An 18,579-nucleotide genomic window follows, 5' to 3' on the forward strand; every position below is an offset into this window, starting at 1 on the left:
GTTGACATTGGAATGCAGCAGGGGAAAGGGCGACGCGGGCGTGGTATCATTGCGCCCGGTGGGGGATGTAATGGGGGGGGGCAATCCCCCCCCAACTGCAAGGGACCCTGTCGCGGCCCCTGCACCACCACCAGGCAACTCCGGGAAAAAGGACGGTAGTGTGGGAGCACGGCCGTGAAGCAGCAGCTTCCAGTCGCGACCAGAGCGACGGCTTCTGGCGATGTCCACTAGCCAAAGGTGATGTTGGTGTGCCCGCCGGGCGGGGCCAGCACCCTAGAGGATGACCGACCGGTCAGGAAGTTGCCCACGTTCTGGCCCTCGGGCCGAACGTAGTTGTTCTTGACGTGGCCGGAGACATCCTCGGACCCGAAACCGGCCTGCGAGTGACCCGGGGCGTTCTCCTTGTATTCACCCTGGGGGGTTAGGTTTGGTCGGCATGGGCACAACACGCGGCAGGCTGGGTGGGGACGGTGCATGCGGCGTAACCCAACTGGTGATGGATGAAAGTGTGGCAGTGTGGATATTCGAGCCCAGAGTCCCATGGGGCTGGGAATGGACGAGAATGCAGAGCAACCCCCTCAATCAAGGCCTCTCCCATCTAGTCACCTCGGCTTCAGCGCCATCCGCGTGGGTCGGCGCGAGATTTCCGACCGCAGACGGCAGGAGGTCGCCCGTGAAATCCGACACGATAGTCCTAATGATTGGGAGGGAGGAATGGATGGTTCAGCCGGCCTGGCGTGCGCACACATGCTGCTGGTACCCCAGTCTCGTCGGGTCCGTCGCCTCAATCCTGGGCGTGGGCTTACAGCGAGGTGATCCAGGCGTCACCATCTGAAACAAGACTCACATGTCGCCTGTGGACAACATGTGCTCCTGTAGGCGGTCCATCAAGGACTCGCGGCTGCCGGCAGGGGTGAGGCCCCGAGCCCGGCACTGGTTACGGAGGTCCTTGAGGAGGAGTGGCCGGAGAACGGCATTGACCTCGATCGCGGATGGTGCCATTGTGGAGGCTGTTGGGTCGGGGGTGTGCGTGAGTGACCGCGATTTGGGAAGATGACCAAAGTCAGCCGCACATCCGAATTTGAAGACCTCGAACGAAAGCTGTTGCTGTCGGTACACAGCGCGCGCAGCAGGAGCAGGGGAGGTTCTGATCCGACCGACCCGCCTTTTGCTGCTGTGGTGCTGCAAGCCACAGGCTCAGCTGACTTCAAGTCTACAGTATCTAATTTGCGACACACGTCACGCTAATGGTAGCTAAAGCAAGGCGACGGAGCCAGGCGTCGCCCAGCATCCGCCCTTCGACAGAAGACTTTAGTGAACGAGCCCCAGCCCAGCCAAACAGGGGCATCATTTACGCGCAAACTCCAGGCCCTTGTTGATGCTGGATGCGAGCTCCTCCTGCATGGCCGCGAATCCGGCCTGCTCCAGGGGGCTGAGGCGCGGCAAGGGGGGGATGCGGGCGATGCCGCCGGGCCCCAGCTCCACCGGCGACGCGAAGAAGGGCGAGGATGTCAAGTTAGAGGCCACGTACGCGCACTCCACGACCCCCCGCTCCCCGGCCTTGGCTCGCAGGCACGACGTGGCAAACTCGGCGGCAGCATACGCCATGGAGAGCGTGGCGCTGCCTGCGCCAGCCTGCGATTTTGTAACGGGAGGAGGAGGAGGGGGATGGCATTGGAATCTTTGCCACCAGGCCGCTGTGATGAGACCACCCTTCGGTCTCCCGACCCCAGCGACCCCTGTGCCCAGACACCAGACATGCCTTGGCCTTGACGACCTCTGTGCCGGCGTCCTGGATGCGTGCCATCAGCGCCTTTGCTTCGGCCTCTGACAGCCTGGGCTGGGGCACGGCGGCGGAGAGGAGGGGCAGGATGGTGACCCCGGCATGCCCCCCAATCACGGGCACGGTGACGGCCTCCGGCGCGGCGCCCGTGGCCTCGGCGACAAAGGCCCGGGCGCGGACGACGTCCAGCGTGGTCACGCCGAAGAGGCGGGCGGGGTCGTAGACCCCGGCGGCCTTCAGCACCTCGGCCGCGATGGGCACGGTGGAGTTCACGGGGTTGGAGATGATGGCCAGCCAGGCGGCGGGGCAGTACCGCGCCACGCCCGCCACCAGCGTCCTCACGATGCCGGCGTTGATGTTGAACAGGTCATCGCGCGTCATGCCGGGCTTGCGCGGCACGCCGGCGGGGACCACCACCAGGTCCGCGCCGAACAGCGCCGTGCCCAGCGCCTCGGCGCCGGAGTGCGCGGTCACACGGGCGCCGGTGGCGATGTGGGACAGGTCCGCGGCCACGCCGGCTGTGTTGGCAACGTCGTACAGCCTCAGCTCCTTGATGTAGGCAGACCTGGAGGGTTGAGGGGGGTGGAACGAAGGGAGACTGATTTGGGGATGAAGTCAAAGACTTCCAAGTCGACATGCTGAGACAAGGCAGGTGAAGCACAAATCTTCGCTGTCACTCATCATCGGCCCCACGCACTGCTTGAGGAGGAGGGCAAGGGGCTGGCCGATGCCGCCAGCGGCGCCGAGCAGGGCTACATTGAACTTGCCAGAACCGCTGGCGCTGGTGGCCTCAGGGTGCACGCTCCCGGCCAAACCCTGGCGACGGGAAGGAGGAGCGGACGGGAGCTGGCAACATGGTGACTGAGTAATAGCGCGGATGAAGCCATGGCTCCAGGTAGAATTCATCCCACCCCTCTGCTCGTCCCAACCTGCGTGTCGTGGACAAAGTGGGCAGAGAGACGAGAAACGCGGTCCATGCTGCTGGGATCCTGGATCAGTCGACCGCTTTACACTCTAGTCGAAATTAGCTTGAATTGTAAATAATCGATAACTTACCCCGACGGCATGCACGAGCAGTGGCAACGGGTATCAAGTCGGGTTTTGTTCGCTCCTTGCAAAAACGGAATGGAGTGTCGAGTCAGCATCTCGGCACTCGAAACATGCTCGGCAACTCGGGCCCCTGACTGGCGGGAGCTGTGGATCAGCATCGCCTCCACGATGAGGATACTGAGAGGACAAACTGCCCTTGGTCCTCCAGCACATTCGACTTCCCCGATGTGAGATCGTTTGGACGCACACTCAGGTGACGCCCAGAGGCCAACAACACCGTCACCACATGGTGCATCTTTAATGTCAGCACTGGCGCCTACTCATAGCGATGTGCGCGTCAGACTTAGTCCCTCAGTTGGGGCTATTGCAAGCAGAACTCTGAGGTATGCTTCAGGCTGCATGTGTTCGTTTAAAGAATACCTGCCATGGCAACCGTGCCCATTCCCCTCATTTTATCCCTCCTCCCTTGCAAATGGACAGGCACAGACCCTCTCGATCCGCATGCAGCAGGATTCTATGCCAGCAGCGCCCCCCCAGAAGGCTGGTGCCATACATTTTGACCCTTCCCCGTCGGGCTGAGCTGTATCTGAAGTCCAGCTGGCCTCTGCGGATCTTATGGACCGGTTCCAGTGCCGGCCTGGGGTGTGTCGGGGCAGATCGGGAGCGCTGTTGTCTTCCTGGGCACCCAGGAGAGGGGAGCACTGGGCAGCTTTCCTGTCCCGCTTGTTTGTGCCGGGATCTCTTTTCTAGCCAACAGGAGCTTGCAATGCTGGGAATTACCTCACGACGCTGCGTTTTCTCTTGCAAAATTGCGCCACACACCACCTCCCAGAGCCCACCGCTGCCGCAGGTATTACGCGGGCAACATCGTGACGCTGACGTTTGGCGCGCTTTCCATCAACGATGTCCTGGCGGCGGTGGTCACGCTGCTCTTCTACGAGGCGGTCAGCGCCGCCTTCTATCGCTCCCCCACCAGGCCCCTGCGCCTGTGGATGGCCAACTTCTTTAAGGCCGGGCTCACCGCCGCCCTGCTTGCCGACGCCGTGAAGCTGGGAGGGTGATGGGAGGGCACTCCTGCGCTGCTGAGTGGGATGCATCAAGGACTGGAATCAGCGGTCACATCTGGAGGCTCGGGGAGCAGGATGGGTACTCAAGCTCAGTCAGGAGGCAGCCCGGCCCTCAGTGGAGAAACAGTCGAGACCCGTGCTGCTATCCTCTAAGCTTGCAGTTCACCAAAACATCAGCTGGTGATGCTTGTAACAAGATAGTATTGCCTGTGCAGGTCGATGCTTCCCCAGTATTACAATGAAGCCTGTGCTGTCCAATATTGTTACACATAGTAATTGACGAGACACTTTGGCCTCGATCAAAAGTACTTGGCCTGCGTCGGGCATGGGAAGGTTATTAGCTCTGCGTTTCGGAGCTCTTTCAAGTTCAACCACTGCAGAAGCGTCATAACACTAGCGCATTCCCAGCCCTCCCACTCACCATCTGCACCTCCTTGCGAGCAAGGCCAGCCTTGGCATAGAACGCAGCATTGCTTTCTGCACAGTCCAGGATGACCTTGTAGCAGCCTGCCTCCTCTGCCAGATCTACCAGCCGCTGTATCAACCTGCAGCAGGTGCAAGGCCAGTCCACTGAGTTGACAGTGTTGCCAATTGTTCCAACCAACAGCATCCTCGGTTACCCTTGTGCACTCTCAAATGCAAACCTGGTCCAACTCCAGACAGCCACCTCTGCACCCTGGCGTACACCGTCACGAGGCGCAATCTCTGCCTACCTCAGGCCCAGCCCATATCCACGGCAGCTGTTGTCAACCACTACGTCCTCGATGTGACCGCACTTGCCGCTGCTCCGCAGGAACTTTAGCTCGATGAGGAGTGTTGCGGTGGCCACTATTCTTTCGGTGGTTGTGTCTGCACATGCGGGCAGAGGATGTGACACAAAGTCAACACCCTTGGTCACCGTCCTGTTGGTTATATTTGTACAGGATCTGATGCTGGCAAGATGCAGGGCCCTGGATCTCAGCTCACCCTCAATGACCATGATCTTGTACACATCTTGTTGACTGGACAGGACCTGGAAGCGCTCTGCTACCGCAATGGGATGTATGTGAGAATAATTGAGGGCGAAACATCTCCAAGGAAGTCATGCACAACCCTTGCCTGCTCGACTCGGGCACGTTGCCCCACCTTGCCAGGCTGCCTCGTCGACATTCCCAACCTGGCTCAGCTGCGCCAGCACCTCGACATGACCTGCAGACAGGCATACGCGTAATTGTTGATACATTCTGCACATTCCGTGCATGCGCCTCCAGGAAGGGCAGATCATACCATTGGCCAGTGCGCCACTCTCTGGACCCCACCCTTCCGGAAGTCGCCGGCCTGAAGAGATCGAAGGCGAAAGCGGTCTCCAGAGGTGCTGGCCATGCTTGAATTTGCTGTCTATCTCTAAGATTGAGAGGTCGCCATTGTCGACTGGGAATGGTGCTGTGCGAAAATAAAGTCCAGGGCCACCATGCGGCAATTTCGTGCCCGGGGTCCCCTCCTTGATATTGGGGCCTCAGGCAGGTGCACAACAATGTACAGTAGCCATTGCCTCGGCCATGACCAAACGAGAGAATGCATCAATGACGCGGTTCGCAATGCGCAGGACGGCATGCATCTGAGAGGCCGGCCTCCACCGCGTCTCATTCGTTTGCACCGCTGGGGGGTCCTCTCCCCCCCACCCAACTTCCAGACCACCTGCCCACGCCGCGTCATCGGTAGAGGATGCCCGTGATGTAGCCGGTGACCACGCCGACCACCGCGCCCACCGCAACCTGCAGCGGCGTGTGGCCCAGCTGGTCCTTCAGCTGCTCCACGTTGCTGGCCACGGGGTGGTCGGGCGGCAGCTCCATGATGATCATGTTGAGCACGCTGGCCTGCTTGCCGGCGTGCAGTCGCACCCCCGTCGCATCGTACATGACCTGGAGGGAAGATGAAGAGGAGGGACTCGGGGTGGGGAGAGTGAATTGAGCAGGGTGTGCGATGGTGGAGGAAGGCTGCTTGCATTCCACCACAGCATGCGAGGCCAGGCCCTGCAAGGGCCCCAGACCATGGCTGGCCCGCCCAGTGACACAGCGATGCCAGCCCATGACTCCCTTCCCCTGAGCAACAGCTCACCACGAGGGAGAAGACGACGCACATCGCAAAGTACGAGCTGGATGTGCCTTGTAGGACGCCCACGGCCGACGTAAGGCCCATGACCTGGGGTCCGAACGATGAAAGGGGATGAGTCATGGGGTTCTGTGATTGCCCCCAGCAGAGGGCGGCGTCAACGCCAGGAGGCAGCCACTCGAGGCCCATGCATTGCGGTACCCAGAAGCCCTGGGCAAAGCGCAGGCACCGCACAGGCATGCACCATGTCCAGGAACACTCCACACGTACACAGGAGGTGTGCGAGGAGGGCATGCCGCCTGAGCCCCAGAGCCGTTCCAGCTCCCACTTCCGCTCAGAGTAGTAGTGCGTGAACATCTTGGCGGCCTGGGCAAAGAAGAAGCCGAGGAACGCCGCCACAAATGCTCTGCCAGTAGAGGGGGCAGTGACGGGGAAAACCCATTGGCTTATCTGGATTGGGAGCTGACAGGGTACACACCAGACCAACAGGGCACAGACGGGTCAAGGATGGCCTGCCGCAGCCTACCACCCAGCCAGCCAGCCACAGTCGACAGGTACTGAAGCGCGAACCCTCTCCACGCCCCCTCGCTCACCCGTTGAAGAATACTCCCATCAGACCAACGTGTTCTGTTACCAGACTCTCGGCATCTGGTGCCTCTTCCAGCCATCGCATGGCGCTCGCTCACAGGGGAGCGGTGCCCCCTTTGGCCTCGGTCCAACTTCACCCAGTTATATATGAGTTGCGGCTATGACACCCTGGTCCGACCACGACTACTTGTTGATTCAGAACCAAAGATGTTTGTTCTGTATTCTGAGGGAAGTGAAGGGCCAAGGAGGGTCTCACCGAGGCATACTCTATCAAAACGCCTGCCGTACGCTGTTCTGCCTGAAGTAGGCTAGGGCCTGCGTATACCGATCAAAAATTCACAAAACCTGGCGTGCACATTGTGTGGTATGCCCTTGACCCCTTCAGCATGGAGGAGCAGGCGAGAATGTGGATCGATCTCGCGCAACTGCCCCCCGCTCCTGTGCCGTGTTGCAAAACAGCCTGGCGGGAGCTGGGGATGGCACCCAAGCGAGAACATTTAAGCCATCGGCATGGCTGCGCTGCCATCCCAAACCGCAATGCAAAGAGCGCGGTAGTTTTTCTCCAGACTCGGTTCCTAGACCTCAGTGGGCGAGGAGGAGTTGGACGGGGCTTCGTCCGCCATGTACATAGAGAACTGGGAGAGTTTCTATCAGCAAGCGGAAGCGCTGTACACAGCCAATCCCCTGCTCACTCGATACAGCATCAAGTATAGGCATTGCGATGGAAAGCTCTCCGTCAAGGTCACCGACAACACGACGGTGAGCGCGGTCTTGCGGGGCTTGGTGGGTGGTGTTGCAGGTGGGCAGGCCACCGCGTCTTGCCGGTATCAGCATCCCTCTCTCATCGATCTCACCCTGCCACCCACTCCAGTGTCTGCAATACAAGACGGATCAGCAGGCTGATCTGAAGAAGGTGGACAAGTTGAACGCCCTGTTCTTCGCCCTCATGGCCACCGGCCAGGCGCCCCAAGGTAGTTGTAGTTTCACGGATGATCGCGTGTACTGTCCATGAATGGAGCTGCTCGATGGTGGGCCTGGGGGACCCCACAGTGATCCCCCCCCAAACTCCATCTTGCCGCAGAGGAGGCGGGGCGGACAGCCCCGGTCAGGAGTGCGGGCGCATCCCGTCGAAAAGGCTGACCCCATGCAGCGTCTGTGCATAGCTTGTTCACCGTTTACCCTTCCCCGCTCCCCTGCTCCTTCTTCTGCTGCAACGTGCACATCTTCAGTACAGTGGAGGGAGCAGGGTCTGCGCAACGCTGCAGGTCTGCAGGCCGTGGGCCAGGAGCCATGGGCCTCCAGAGGCCCATGGCTTCACACACCCAGGCCGCCGTCGGGCGGGCGCAGCACCCGCAGCCTGACCAGGAAGGCGTGGAGGGAGCGGAGGGCCTGCATGTCGCGCGCATCGTACTCCACCGGCGCCGGGCCGTTGACCCCTCCGGGCCGCAGGCGGCGCAGCAGGCCGGCCCACCCCAGCGCCGGCCGCTCCACAGCTTCCACGGCGCCCTCTGGCCCATCCCACAGGAACTGGAAAGCGGCGCGCAGGTCGGCGGGGCCTGCGCGCACCGGCGCGTCAAAGTGCGCGGGGATGACGCGCCGGAAGTCCCACTCGCCGCACATGGCGCCCACCCAGTCCCGCGCGGCGGCGGAGATGGCGGGGAAGACCAGCACCCGCAGCACCGGCCCCACGATCAGGCGCTCCGCCAGGGCGCCGAAGCTAGCCCGCGGGTCGCGCAGGTCCCCCGGCCGGAAGTAGAGCACCAGCAGGACGGCGCGGCGCCAGCCCAGCTGCGCCGCCGCGGGGGTCAGCTCCCGCGGCCGCAGCGGGACGTCGGGCAGCGGCTCCGCCGCGCGCTGGGGGCCCACCAGCGTCCTCACGTAGAAGTTGGAGCTGGCCTGGAACAACAGCTCGGAGCTGCTCACCGTCTGGGGGGGAAGGGGGGGGGGGTGGGCTGGAGGAGGCAAGACAAGTTTCTGGAGTTGGGCGAGAGGTGAGGCGTCACGTGCCACCAGGCAGGCAGGCAGGCGGGGCCCGGGGCCACCGCAGGTGCAGGGGCTGCACAGTCGCCACCACCCTCTCCTCACATCCTCCGACACATGACCCACCGCCGGCGGCTGAGCGGGGATGGAAACCACTGCGTCGGTGACCAGCAGGGTCCGGGTTGGCTTGTGGAAAAAGGACACCTCGACGTACGGCGCGGCCCCCAGGCTCGCCTGCAGCACCTTTTGCTGTATCTCGCCTGCCCACGGCACATCTGCAGGCTTGGGGGGGTGGGCAAGAGGGGTGAGGGGCAGAGCTAGGGGTGGTGACGTTGGAGCAAGGAGACATTCCTGCTTCTGCCTTTGAGGTGGGCAGTTTGCAAGGGCCCAACAAGCAGTCCAAACCCCTTCAGGCCGTGCGCGCCTGGGTCATCGGTGGTGAGGATTCCAGAGGGAAAGATGCCCAAGGCTTGCAGGGGGAGGTTCAGGGGGAAGCTCCAGGTCCTGCATGCGATGATCAACACAGGCTGCTGAATGACGGGAGGGAGAGGTGTCAGTCAACAGGACCAGCTCGCGCTGTGCTCCACTGGACTCACCTGGGCGGGACGTACACCTTGGCCCGAGGGAACTTCCTGCTGAAAGGGCCCACGAAAACCTTGTGCTCATAGGCGTATGTCGTCAGCACGATGTATCCCACTGGGAAGCCCAACTCCTGTCATGCGATGGAGAAACATTAGAGTGAGGGGCCTGGCAGCCAGACAGGGGGGCTCAACACAGTGCCTGGATCTTCCTGCCTCTCACCCTCATCAGCCGGATGCACTCGGCGGTGGGTGCAATGGGCGCATGAACCCAGAGCACGCCAGACAGCAGCTTGATCACAGTCATCCTGATGTTTGTGGAGGTGCGGAACCCCGCAAACGTCTGGGCCTGCTCAAAAGTCCACATGACCCCTGGTGTCACCTGGACGTGTTCAGGGTTTGAGTTGTGGGCTCTGGGAGGGACTGCCTGCGCCGGCACAAGCTCTACACCTTCCTTTAGACGCCACAAGCGTCCTAGCACACCTCTCTTCGTATGGTCTTCCGTCGGAGGACTGGGCCCAGTGGGAAGGGAAACCCGATGAAGTTAAAGTACAGCTGATCCCGGAGCTTGGAGCCCCCCTGCTCTTGCTCAGGACCAGTGGCCTTCCTAGTACCGTTCTGCCTGTGGAACAACAATGTGATGGGGAGATAACCATGCTGATGGATGTGATGGTGCGGATTGTGTTGTCATGGTCCATGAGGGCGCGATGCCCACCATGATGCCCCAAACAGCAATACCCTTGGACCTCACCGCAACATGCAAACGTTCAAAACCCCTCCATGCACCTCGTCGTGATTCTATCCTCCTTTTTGCTCCGTGGCACTGCTCTAGTTTGAAGGTTGCGCTGGGGCATGGACTTCAGGGCAACAGTATTGCCAGCACCTGTGGCGGTCGCGGTGCCCACCCGCGAAGGGCAGGCCATGGCACTATGCAGCATCTAGGGTGTTTTAAATACTGCTGCAAGTATTGCAGCAAAACAGTTCTGCCACATTCTGGATCGCCGCAGTCGTGCATGACACGTAACGTGTCCCTCCCGGGATGCGGTGCTGCTGTGGGGGAGTGGCCCACCCGTGCCGACGTCAGCAGGCGCGGTGTGCTGGTGAACATCACGACCTGTACCACAGCTTCAAACTTTTTGCGATCTCCAACGAATTCTCCTCCCGTGATTTGCACCACAAGCGACACCATGGGCTGCATTTGGCCTTACAACTCACTCCCTCGCAGAACTGGGACCACGAGGGCTTCATCACCCTGTGCTCTTCTGGCTGAGTTTGCAGAGCTCGGCCAGGAGGCCCGAGAGCTGCAGCCGTGACCCCACGCCATCCGCAATGCGCATGTGGCAGAACCCGATCTGCTTGATGTACTCCAGCTTGAGGAACTCGTTGATGCCCGCGTAGCCCCGCACCACCCTGAACAGGATGGTGATGATGTCCTGGGCGCTGTACCCGCTGTCGCACAGCGCCTGGCAGGTTTGTTGGGTTGAGGTGGGGTGTGGATGAGTGGGGTGGAGCTGTGTCGCGCTGCTTTGCGCTCAGATGGGGGCGGGGCGTCAGCGTTCCTCGAGCGACACCCTGCAGAGATGGCAGGATCCGGGGCACAGCCACTCACCTCCCTGCCTCGAGGAGACCAGAAAGGCCTGCCCCAGTCACCTCCAACCCCCCCGATTCCACACCCCCAAGCACCTTCATGCCCACGTATGCCTCGTCTATTCGCGCGGCCAGGCAGTGCTGCAGCATGCTCCTCACCAGCACCGGGTGCGGCTGGTCGCAAACCTGCACGGCGTGTGGGCCTGTTGGGTGAACGGGGGCGCAGACACGTGGCGGTCAGGCCCACGCAGGACTCCACCCACAACCCCGCGGCGCTCCCTCGCCCCCTCTCAGAACACGGCCTCGTCGCACGCAGCCCTGCCAGGCCCCAGCAGCCTTCCACCTCCCCCGCCCTCCCCCTCCCTCCTCCCTCCCACCCTGAAGACGCCGGCCTGGTCCACCAGGCCCGGCCCCCGCGCGGTGGCCTGCAGCGCGTTGAGCGCGCCGCGCATGTCGCCGTCGGCGACGAACACCACCGCCTCCAGGCCGTCGGGAGTGTGGGCCACCCCCTCTGCCGCAGCCACGTGGAGCAGGCGGGCCAGGACCTCGGCGTCGGCCAGGCGCGCGTAGCGCACCACCGCGCACCGACTCTGGATGGGCTCGATGATCTTGGAGGAGGTGTTGCAAGCCAGCGCGAAGCGCGTGGTGGCGCTGTGCACCTCCATGGTGCGGCGCAGGGCCTGCTGCGCGCCGCCCGTCATCGAGTCGGCCTCGTCCAGCACCACGATCTTGTGGCGGCCGGGGGGCAGGCTCACGCGCTGCTGCGCAAAGTTCTTGATCTTGGTGCGCACCACGTCGATGCCCCTGGTGGTGGCGGGGCGGGGTGTTTTTATTAGTTTTGGGTGGGGGGGGGGAGGGGGGCAGTTGTTCTGGAATGGAGTCGACGGAAGTGGAAGCATTGGTGGATGCAAACTGCAGCACACTGATTACGTCGGGGTCACCCCCTCTTCAAGACATTGGCCGAGGCGCTCAAAGGCAGACAGGCAAGCACTTCCACGCAAGCCTGCTCCCCGTCTCAGAGGTGAGGTGCTCCCGAATTCCTCCTCCATTCAGCACCTATCGTCCGAGGCGTTGAGCTCCAGCACGGCGTCCTTGTAGTGTGGGCCCAGCAGCTCCCGAGCAACACACTGGATGCTCGTGGTCTTGCCGGTGCCAGGTGGACCCTGGCATGAGTGGGTTCAGGGGTCGATGGCGTTGAGAGGAAGGGGGGGCAGCGGAGTGGGGTGGCGTGGCAGGTGTTTGGAACGCAGACCGATGAGCAAAGGATGACGAGATCGCACGACAGAGGCCCGGCGACGACCATCGTCCTGTCCACCTCTCGGCCAGCATTGCTGCTGGAAGACTTTCGAGAGCTGAGACCTCGTATGACACTGCAAAACGTACACCAAAACCTCTCTCCCGTCCAAGTAAACCAGCTCACGGCCAGGATGATGTTGGGCATGTTGCCCTCCTCAGCGATGATCTGCAGGCGGGAGACCGCCTCCACATTCCCGACGATGTCCCGCACGCGGGTGGGGCGATACTTTTCGACCTTCCAAATGGTGGGTGTGGATTGGGCGGACGGTTCGGGTGTTATGCGTGGATCTATGTCGGCAGGCTCCCACACCCAGATGCATGGTCCATCACCAAGACCTTGGCGCCCATGCACGGCTCGACGCACCCATGGTAGCTCAAAAGAGGACTTCGAGGTTGATGGCCCTTGATCTGTATCCATCGCGGTGGGGCCCTCCCCGGCCGACATAGTATTGGCGTTGCTGTGGCTGTGTGCGAAGTGGGGTGGGGGAAACGACAACACAACTCCCTGAAGGGGTGCGGGGCCCGATCGTACTAATGCCAGGCACAGGGCGATAATTGCCAAAGCGATCTGTGGGTGCATGCCATCGTGCGAATCCCAAGTCTCAGGAGCGCGCATTCACAGTTCGCGGGGTTCAAATCAGTGGGTGGCGATCTCACCACAGCACAGCATGCCAGGGCATCGATCACACCCACGCAGGCTTGTTCTCTGGGCGGATCTGCGTCTCACCTGGATGTGCAACCGATATTTTACTATTAAATTGTTTAACATCCGCCCTGTACTCTCCCACTTGTCCCAGGCGTGGCCCGACTCCTCCCGTCTGCACCCCCCTCCGACACCCCTTGGCTTCGGTTTGTGTTCACATTTAGCGCTCTGGAGCCTTGATCGATCGGACATCCCACCTTTAACATCATTGGGACATTATGTACGTGCGTGTCAAGCGCCAGAAGACCACCGTGTTCCTGCAGGTCAACCCCACTGACACCGTGGCCACCCTCAAGTCTGCTATCGGCGATCTCATACAGCAGGTAGGCGACCTGCACACCAGGGGCTGGAAGCGCACCCACATCCTCGACTTACTTCCGCTCTGTACGATGCGCAGGAACCATCCACCCAGCAGCTGTACCGAGGAAGCACGGCCCTGACAGACACCCAGACCCTGGCCGAGCTGGGCGTGCATGACGACGACGAGCTGGGACTGGCGCTGAAGAAAGAAGGTATGTGTGGAGGGATTGTGCGCTGTGGCCGACCCCTCCATGCCACTGCACTGACTGGCACCTGGACTCATGTCACCCTCCCCATTTTCCTGGCCCCAGATGGCACATGGGAGGCACTGGAGATCATGCGGCACGAGGCGCCGTCCGACGGTGTCGCGGAATGATGGTGAAGCCCATGGCTACGCACCTTGGGCTAATGCGCTCAGGGGTCCCAGGGGCTGCCTTCACCCGTGCCCTCCTTCCTCGCCGTGCTCACAGCAGGGCACCTCCTGCCCGGCACCGCTGGCTAGTCTACTGTGCATGTTCCTTGATTATTCAGGCCCAGATGGCCTCTGCGCCCTCTTCTCAACCGCTTAGTACCTCTATCCCTTTAAGCAGCTGCTGCTCAGTACAGCCAGAGTCTGAGCACCAGGACGAGGAGCACGATGCCACCTGTCACGAACCACGGCAGGTATTTTCGGAGCAAGGCCTGGTGGTACAGGTCTTTCGCCTTGACCGCAAACTGCCGGGCATCATTGGACAGCAGGGTGGACATTTCCTGCATCTCTGTGAGGCAGTGACAAGGGGGTGGGTTGAGTGGCTTGAGGGGCGGGGTGGGAAGGGGGGAAGGGCGCTCTTCCTATCTCAAGGTGCAAGGAAAGACCCGGGATGTTGTGGCTTTCCATGTCAGAGTGAGGCACCCCTCAGCCTTGCCGAGACATCATGACCAGAATATGGACAAGAAAGCGACCTGCCTGCCAACAAGCAATCCGCAGTATGCATGTGCACTCTTCGGAGAGTATAAAGTGAAGCAAAGTGCCCAAGCCCAACAAAGCCCAGCTGCAAACAAGACACCCCAGCGCAACTCACTGTCGAGGCGCTCTCCTTGCGCTAGGACGTCATTGATGTTTCGCGTCATGATTTGGTGGACCTCGGCAATGTCCTGATTCAGCTTGGCTATGTTTCGTTGGGTCCTGGTGTCCAAGTACAACTTCTTTGTCTTCTGGATGAATGTGTCTGTGTAACGAGGCAGAATGGCCATGCTGAGTCTGCCATGCGTCAGGACACAAGGTCCCGTCCATCGACCCTGGCACCACACAGAGCTTGTTGTCAAGAGCCATAAATGTTTCTGCAGGCAAGACAGCGCATGGCTACTCACCAAACTTAATGAAGGCATACGGGCGGTTGACCGTATCGACCTGCGGGCCGTGCATTCGCGAAAACTCGCTCTGCAGCTCCTCCAGGTACTGGTACGCTAGCTTCTTGGGGTAGGCCTTGTCTGTGAGGGTGAGGTAGCAGACGCCATACTCGTCGATCAGGGTGTGGAACACCATGTCACCCGAGGCGACCGACTGCCGTGGGGGCGGCTTGCTCGTGCTGAACTGCTTGAAGAGGCTCTGCAAGGGGGGGTTGGTCGCCGCGGGGTTGAGCCACACCCTGACCGTCGTGCAGGATCCACATCGAAGCATAGCGGGCGGCAGCGCGAGATCATGCTCCCTGGCCATCGATCGCACCTTGGCTTGTGTCTTGTACGCGTACATGCCCTCCTCCTTCTCTCCATCAAGGCCCTCAGCCAGCAGCTGGCCATCCCTCACGCGAGCTATGAGCGTGAGTTTCACCATCCGAGTCGTATCGCGTCGTCGGTGGCGAGTGAGTACGCAGCAGGCCCCGCCCCAAGGCACGCCTGTCGAACTTCGATCACAAAACCGACAGTCTGTTGGGGGTTTTCACGCGACCGCCTTGACCTTCTAACAATTCTGCGATAAATTAGTATATACTATTTGGATGCCTCGGGGCACGTCACTCTAACCAGCGTGACTGCTTTAATTTAGAATGATACAATCAGCTGGGTCTCGCGCCCTCCCTTTCGATGGCTTCCCTCATTGCTAACCCGAGAAGGGGTTGCTCAGAAAATAGATCAATCTAATACTCAACATGCAAGTAACATGAGCAGACTTACACATCAGTGTGTCTACAGACTCATAATATACAACACCACACACCTCCAGCAACCAGAGGCTCCTTAGTTTGGCCGGAACTTGAGTGAGACAGAGTTGACGCAATGCCTCTCGTCCGTGGGCGTTTTGAAACCCTGGCATACCGAGTATTTTGGGGATGAGCACGTCTCGTGGGCTTAAAGTCGTCCAATGTCACATGCAAAAAGTGCAGTTCTCAACGCTCATTGGCAGCAACAAGGCTCCAACAGAATGCTCACCTCCTTTTCAAAGACGTGGCCTAAATGCCCACCGCAGTTTTTGCAGGTGATCTCCACTCGCCGCATTCCCATGGAGACATCTTCGTGCCTCTCCACAGTCCCTGGGAGCTCGTCATAGAAGGCCGGCCAGCCACACCCACTGGAAAACTTGGTCTCACTCCTGTCAGTTGGAGGGGTTCAGCAGTGACGCCACTTGCACCACAGGCTCACTGCACACAATTCTGGCATGCAAGTTTACACATTCCAACGGCTCTCTTGGTGTCTCCAAGTGTCATCCACACACTCCCAGCCATGACTATACTTACGAGTATAGAGGAGCATCGCAAGCTGCACAGTGGAAGATGCCACCAGGTGTTATGGAGTTGTACTCTCCGCTGCCGGGTGGCTCTGTGCCCTTCTGCCTTAGGATACGATACTGCACAGGGGAATCAAGTGTTCATTTTACATGACTGAAGTTGATCGAGCGTCCAAACGTGCTCGGGGGACAGGCCGTCGCCAGCGTGGATGTTTCGCCTTCCCACCTGTGTCGGAGACAGGACCTGCTTCCAAACGCTGTCCGGAGTGGACTTATCCAGCTTCTGAGGAGCATCTGATCCCGACATGGCGGTCGTGGTGATGGCGCGGCGAGGTCTGAACGGTTTCACCAGCGTCGTGGCCGCGAGCCTGTGCCCTGCGGAGAACTGCAAGCCAGCTGGACTCAAGCGCATACCCAAGGATGTGAAACAGTCACAAGGGTATCAGGTTCTGCATTCAAAGAACTGAGGGTGTAGGCTCGTTGTTTTGCAGCGCCATAGTTTTGTGGTGGATCTATCAGGTCAGATCCGGGACCCCTGCGAGCGCGCGACGTGACCTCGACTCACAATGTAACCAGCAACTACCCATGTCGCATGCATGTAATCCAGTGATACGCATTTTGGGTCCAAAACTGTATGCGCTGCACTTTACATCAAGTCCCGCTTTGGTAGGTACCAGCAGATACGTCGAGTCGCATGGCAGTGCGCCTGCAGCAAGTCCTTCGACGCAGCCTACGACTGACGAGTCTCCAAGGTGAGTTCTGACCTTGGATGTTGTGTTTGTCCAGTAGGTCGCGATCATGATAGCTGAGCATGGAGTCTGACCGCCTTGGCCTTTCGAAAGGGTGAGAAACATGTCCCAACCCACTATCCTACTAAATGCCAGATAAATCCTCGGCATGCTGTTTGTCTAGTACATCTGCTGCACATCAGTCATCCAGTAATGCTGCAGCGGGTAGGCCGTGCGCAGGGTGTGCAGGGACAGGGCCTTGCCTGGGTGGGTGCATTCCCTCTCCGCTTCACATAGAGCAGCTGCTGAGCGCCCGACCACTTCAACACCCTGCAGCCACCCCCGAGCCCCTGCCCACTCACACGGCACGGTTCCTGGACGGGCGGGCGGCAGCAGCCGACTGGCACGCGGAGCTGGCGCGGGAGTCTGCGCACATCCTGAAGGTGGCGGGGCGGCGCCCCGGCCTCGGCGTGGTCCTGGTGGGCGACCGCCCCGACTCCAAGCTGTACGTCACCCGAAAACGGGAAGCCTGTGAAAAGGTGATTGGGTGGGCAACTGTGTGTGGGGGGGCTGGTGATCTTGGGGCCAGGCTGGAGGTGCAGCAAGTATCGGCTCTGAGTTTGCCAGGCCTTGACACTCTGCAGCGACACTGGCTTGTCTCACATCCAAGGGGCCTGGAGCGCCACCTGCCCTGTGCTTTCTGAGATTGAAGGGCATCTCCATGGTGATTGCTGCTTGGCACATGCATCGTGAACCTGTGCATGCAAGGGAACCCATGCTCCTGCCACCCTCCAAGTCCCTGCCCCACTCGTGCCACCCATGCCCAATCCCGCGTTCCCCCTCTTCCTCAATCAGGTGGGCATCTCGGAGCGCCTGGTTCAGCTTCCAGATGACTGCAGCATCGGCGACGTGCAGCGCGTGGTGGGTGAGCTCTGTGCCGACCCCGGTATCGACGGCGTGCTGGTGCAGTTACCCCTGCCGCCCGACATCTCCGAGGAGCGGGTCATGGAGAGCTTCGATCCCAGCAAGGACATCGACGGCTTCCACCCGCTCAATATGGGGTGAGCAATGTGTGTGTGTGTGTGGTGTGTGGTGGGGGGGTGGATAGCAGGCAGATCAGTGGGATTGGAGCCTGAGTCGGAGCGCAGGCAGCGGGCCCCATTTGATTCTCAGGATCATGTGACCCTGCACCTCAGTCACAGCTTTCGTTCCCCGTGCGCCTACTAGAAAGTCCTCCCAACTCCCAAGCCGTCGTGATGGCTGTTCTCAAGTGTCTTCCTCTCATCCCCCTCACCCCAACAAAACAAACATCCCTTCAGTCGGATGCTTATGCGGGGTCGCAGCACAGGCTTCGTCCCCGCCACGGCGCTGGGCACGCTGCGCCTGCTGGCCGCGGGCGGCGTGGAGCTGCGCGGCGCTTCGGTGGTGGTGGTGGGCGACAGCAACACGGTGGGCACCCCCCTGGCGGCACTCATGCGGGACGCGGGCGCGGCCTCGGTCACCGTGGTGCACCGCACGTCCTACTCCGCGCTGTTCGCGGACGCGCTGTCACCGCGCTTGGCCGCGGCGCGCGTGGCAGCGGCGGCCTGTGCGCCGCGCGTGCCGCCAGGGCCCTCGCAGGCCGCGCGCGCTGCCGACGTGCGGGAGGAGGCGCTGGAGCACCTGGCGGGCCTGCCGGGCATTACGCGCACCGCCGACGTGCTGGTGGTGGCGGTCGGCTACCCGCGCCTGGTGCGCGCCTCCTGGGTCAAGCCGGGGGCTGCGGTGGTGGACGTCGGCATCAACGTGGAGGGCGGCCGCGTGGTGGGCGACGTGGACGAGGCGGGGGTGGCGGGGGTGGCGGGCGTGATGACCCCCGTCCCCGGGGGGGTGGGGCCCATGACCATCGCAGCCACGCTGCACAACGTTGTGGCCTCCGCGCGGGACAGGCTGCTGGGTCCACGGGAGGTGCCCCAGGTGGAGCCCCTGGGGGGCCTACTGCGGCGGGGGGACCTGCACTATGCCTTCCCAGATTCGCGCACGTGACCGCGAATCCGCCTTCCGCCCGGGAGGTGGGCTCGCATGTAAGCCACGGCCCGGCAGCGGGGGGGGCATGAAACGCGGTCCAGGAGCAGCTATCCCATGGCT

At 61.2% G+C, this 18,579-nt stretch overlaps 10 protein-coding genes across 10 annotated transcripts; 5 read left to right on the plus strand and 5 right to left on the minus strand.

Moving 5' to 3' along the window:
- Positions 1–227: 227 nt before the first annotated feature.
- F751_1044 (Malate dehydrogenase, glyoxysomal) lies at positions 228–2,760 on the minus strand (the record flags this gene model as incomplete). The annotated part of the gene is made up of 7 exons (XM_011397916.1): positions 228–413; positions 607–694; positions 848–1,010; positions 1,356–1,635; positions 1,754–2,348; positions 2,481–2,599; positions 2,713–2,760. 7 exons carry the CDS (start codon positions 2,758–2,760, stop codon positions 228–230), a joined length of 1,479 nt encoding a protein of 492 aa, XP_011396218.1.
- A 688-nt stretch (positions 2,761–3,448) lies between these two features.
- F751_1045 (hypothetical protein) lies at positions 3,449–3,894 on the plus strand (the record flags this gene model as incomplete). Its single annotated transcript, XM_011397917.1, has 2 exons — positions 3,449–3,462; positions 3,684–3,894. 2 exons carry the CDS (start codon positions 3,449–3,451, stop codon positions 3,892–3,894), a joined length of 225 nt encoding a protein of 74 aa, XP_011396219.1.
- Positions 3,895–4,285: 391 nt separating this feature from the next.
- F751_1046 (Glucosamine 6-phosphate N-acetyltransferase 1) lies at positions 4,286–5,262 on the minus strand (the record flags this gene model as incomplete). Its single annotated transcript, XM_011397918.1, has 5 exons — positions 4,286–4,445; positions 4,614–4,749; positions 4,867–4,923; positions 5,026–5,088; positions 5,199–5,262. The coding sequence occupies 5 exons, from the start codon at positions 5,260–5,262 to the stop codon at positions 4,286–4,288; spliced, it is 480 nt and encodes a 159-aa protein (XP_011396220.1).
- Positions 5,263–5,591: 329 nt separating this feature from the next.
- F751_1047 (putative membrane protein YuiD) lies at positions 5,592–6,664 on the minus strand (the record flags this gene model as incomplete). The annotated part of the gene is made up of 4 exons (XM_011397919.1): positions 5,592–5,801; positions 5,998–6,081; positions 6,262–6,397; positions 6,585–6,664. 4 exons carry the CDS (start codon positions 6,662–6,664, stop codon positions 5,592–5,594), a joined length of 510 nt encoding a protein of 169 aa, XP_011396221.1.
- A 536-nt stretch (positions 6,665–7,200) lies between these two features.
- Positions 7,201–7,719, plus strand: F751_1048 (Signal recognition particle 9 kDa protein; the record flags this gene model as incomplete). The annotated part of the gene is made up of 3 exons (XM_011397920.1): positions 7,201–7,338; positions 7,451–7,550; positions 7,661–7,719. 3 exons carry the CDS (start codon positions 7,201–7,203, stop codon positions 7,717–7,719), a joined length of 297 nt encoding a protein of 98 aa, XP_011396222.1.
- Positions 7,720–7,893: 174 nt separating this feature from the next.
- Positions 7,894–12,438, minus strand: F751_1049 (Replication factor C subunit 2; the record flags this gene model as incomplete). Its single annotated transcript, XM_011397921.1, has 12 exons — positions 7,894–8,505; positions 8,665–8,841; positions 8,952–9,063; positions 9,156–9,271; positions 9,361–9,519; positions 9,621–9,759; positions 10,389–10,600; positions 10,821–10,910; positions 11,102–11,528; positions 11,781–11,887; positions 12,145–12,255; positions 12,385–12,438. 12 exons carry the CDS (start codon positions 12,436–12,438, stop codon positions 7,894–7,896), a joined length of 2,316 nt encoding a protein of 771 aa, XP_011396223.1.
- A 503-nt stretch (positions 12,439–12,941) lies between these two features.
- F751_1050 (Transcription elongation factor B polypeptide 2) lies at positions 12,942–13,399 on the plus strand (the record flags this gene model as incomplete). The annotated part of the gene is made up of 3 exons (XM_011397922.1): positions 12,942–13,046; positions 13,121–13,235; positions 13,335–13,399. 3 exons carry the CDS (start codon positions 12,942–12,944, stop codon positions 13,397–13,399), a joined length of 285 nt encoding a protein of 94 aa, XP_011396224.1.
- Positions 13,400–13,620: 221 nt separating this feature from the next.
- On the minus strand, positions 13,621–14,836 carry F751_1051 (25.3 kDa vesicle transport protein; the record flags this gene model as incomplete). The annotated part of the gene is made up of 4 exons (XM_011397923.1): positions 13,621–13,781; positions 14,085–14,231; positions 14,374–14,611; positions 14,729–14,836. The coding sequence occupies 4 exons, from the start codon at positions 14,834–14,836 to the stop codon at positions 13,621–13,623; spliced, it is 654 nt and encodes a 217-aa protein (XP_011396225.1).
- A 1,038-nt stretch (positions 14,837–15,874) lies between these two features.
- F751_1052 (hypothetical protein) lies at positions 15,875–16,045 on the plus strand (the record flags this gene model as incomplete). The annotated part of the gene is made up of 1 exon (XM_011397924.1): positions 15,875–16,045. One exon carries the CDS (start codon positions 15,875–15,877, stop codon positions 16,043–16,045), a length of 171 nt encoding a protein of 56 aa, XP_011396226.1.
- Positions 16,046–16,309: 264 nt separating this feature from the next.
- Positions 16,310–18,477, plus strand: F751_1053 (Bifunctional protein FolD; the record flags this gene model as incomplete). The annotated part of the gene is made up of 4 exons (XM_011397925.1): positions 16,310–16,394; positions 16,789–16,991; positions 17,308–17,513; positions 17,772–18,477. 4 exons carry the CDS (start codon positions 16,310–16,312, stop codon positions 18,475–18,477), a joined length of 1,200 nt encoding a protein of 399 aa, XP_011396227.1.
- Positions 18,478–18,579: the final 102 nt, after the last annotated feature.

Source organism: Auxenochlorella protothecoides, assembly GCF_000733215.1.
Source record: "Auxenochlorella protothecoides strain 0710 unplaced genomic scaffold scaffold122, whole genome shotgun sequence".
NCBI lineage: Eukaryota > Viridiplantae > Chlorophyta > Trebouxiophyceae > Chlorellales > Chlorellaceae > Auxenochlorella > Auxenochlorella protothecoides.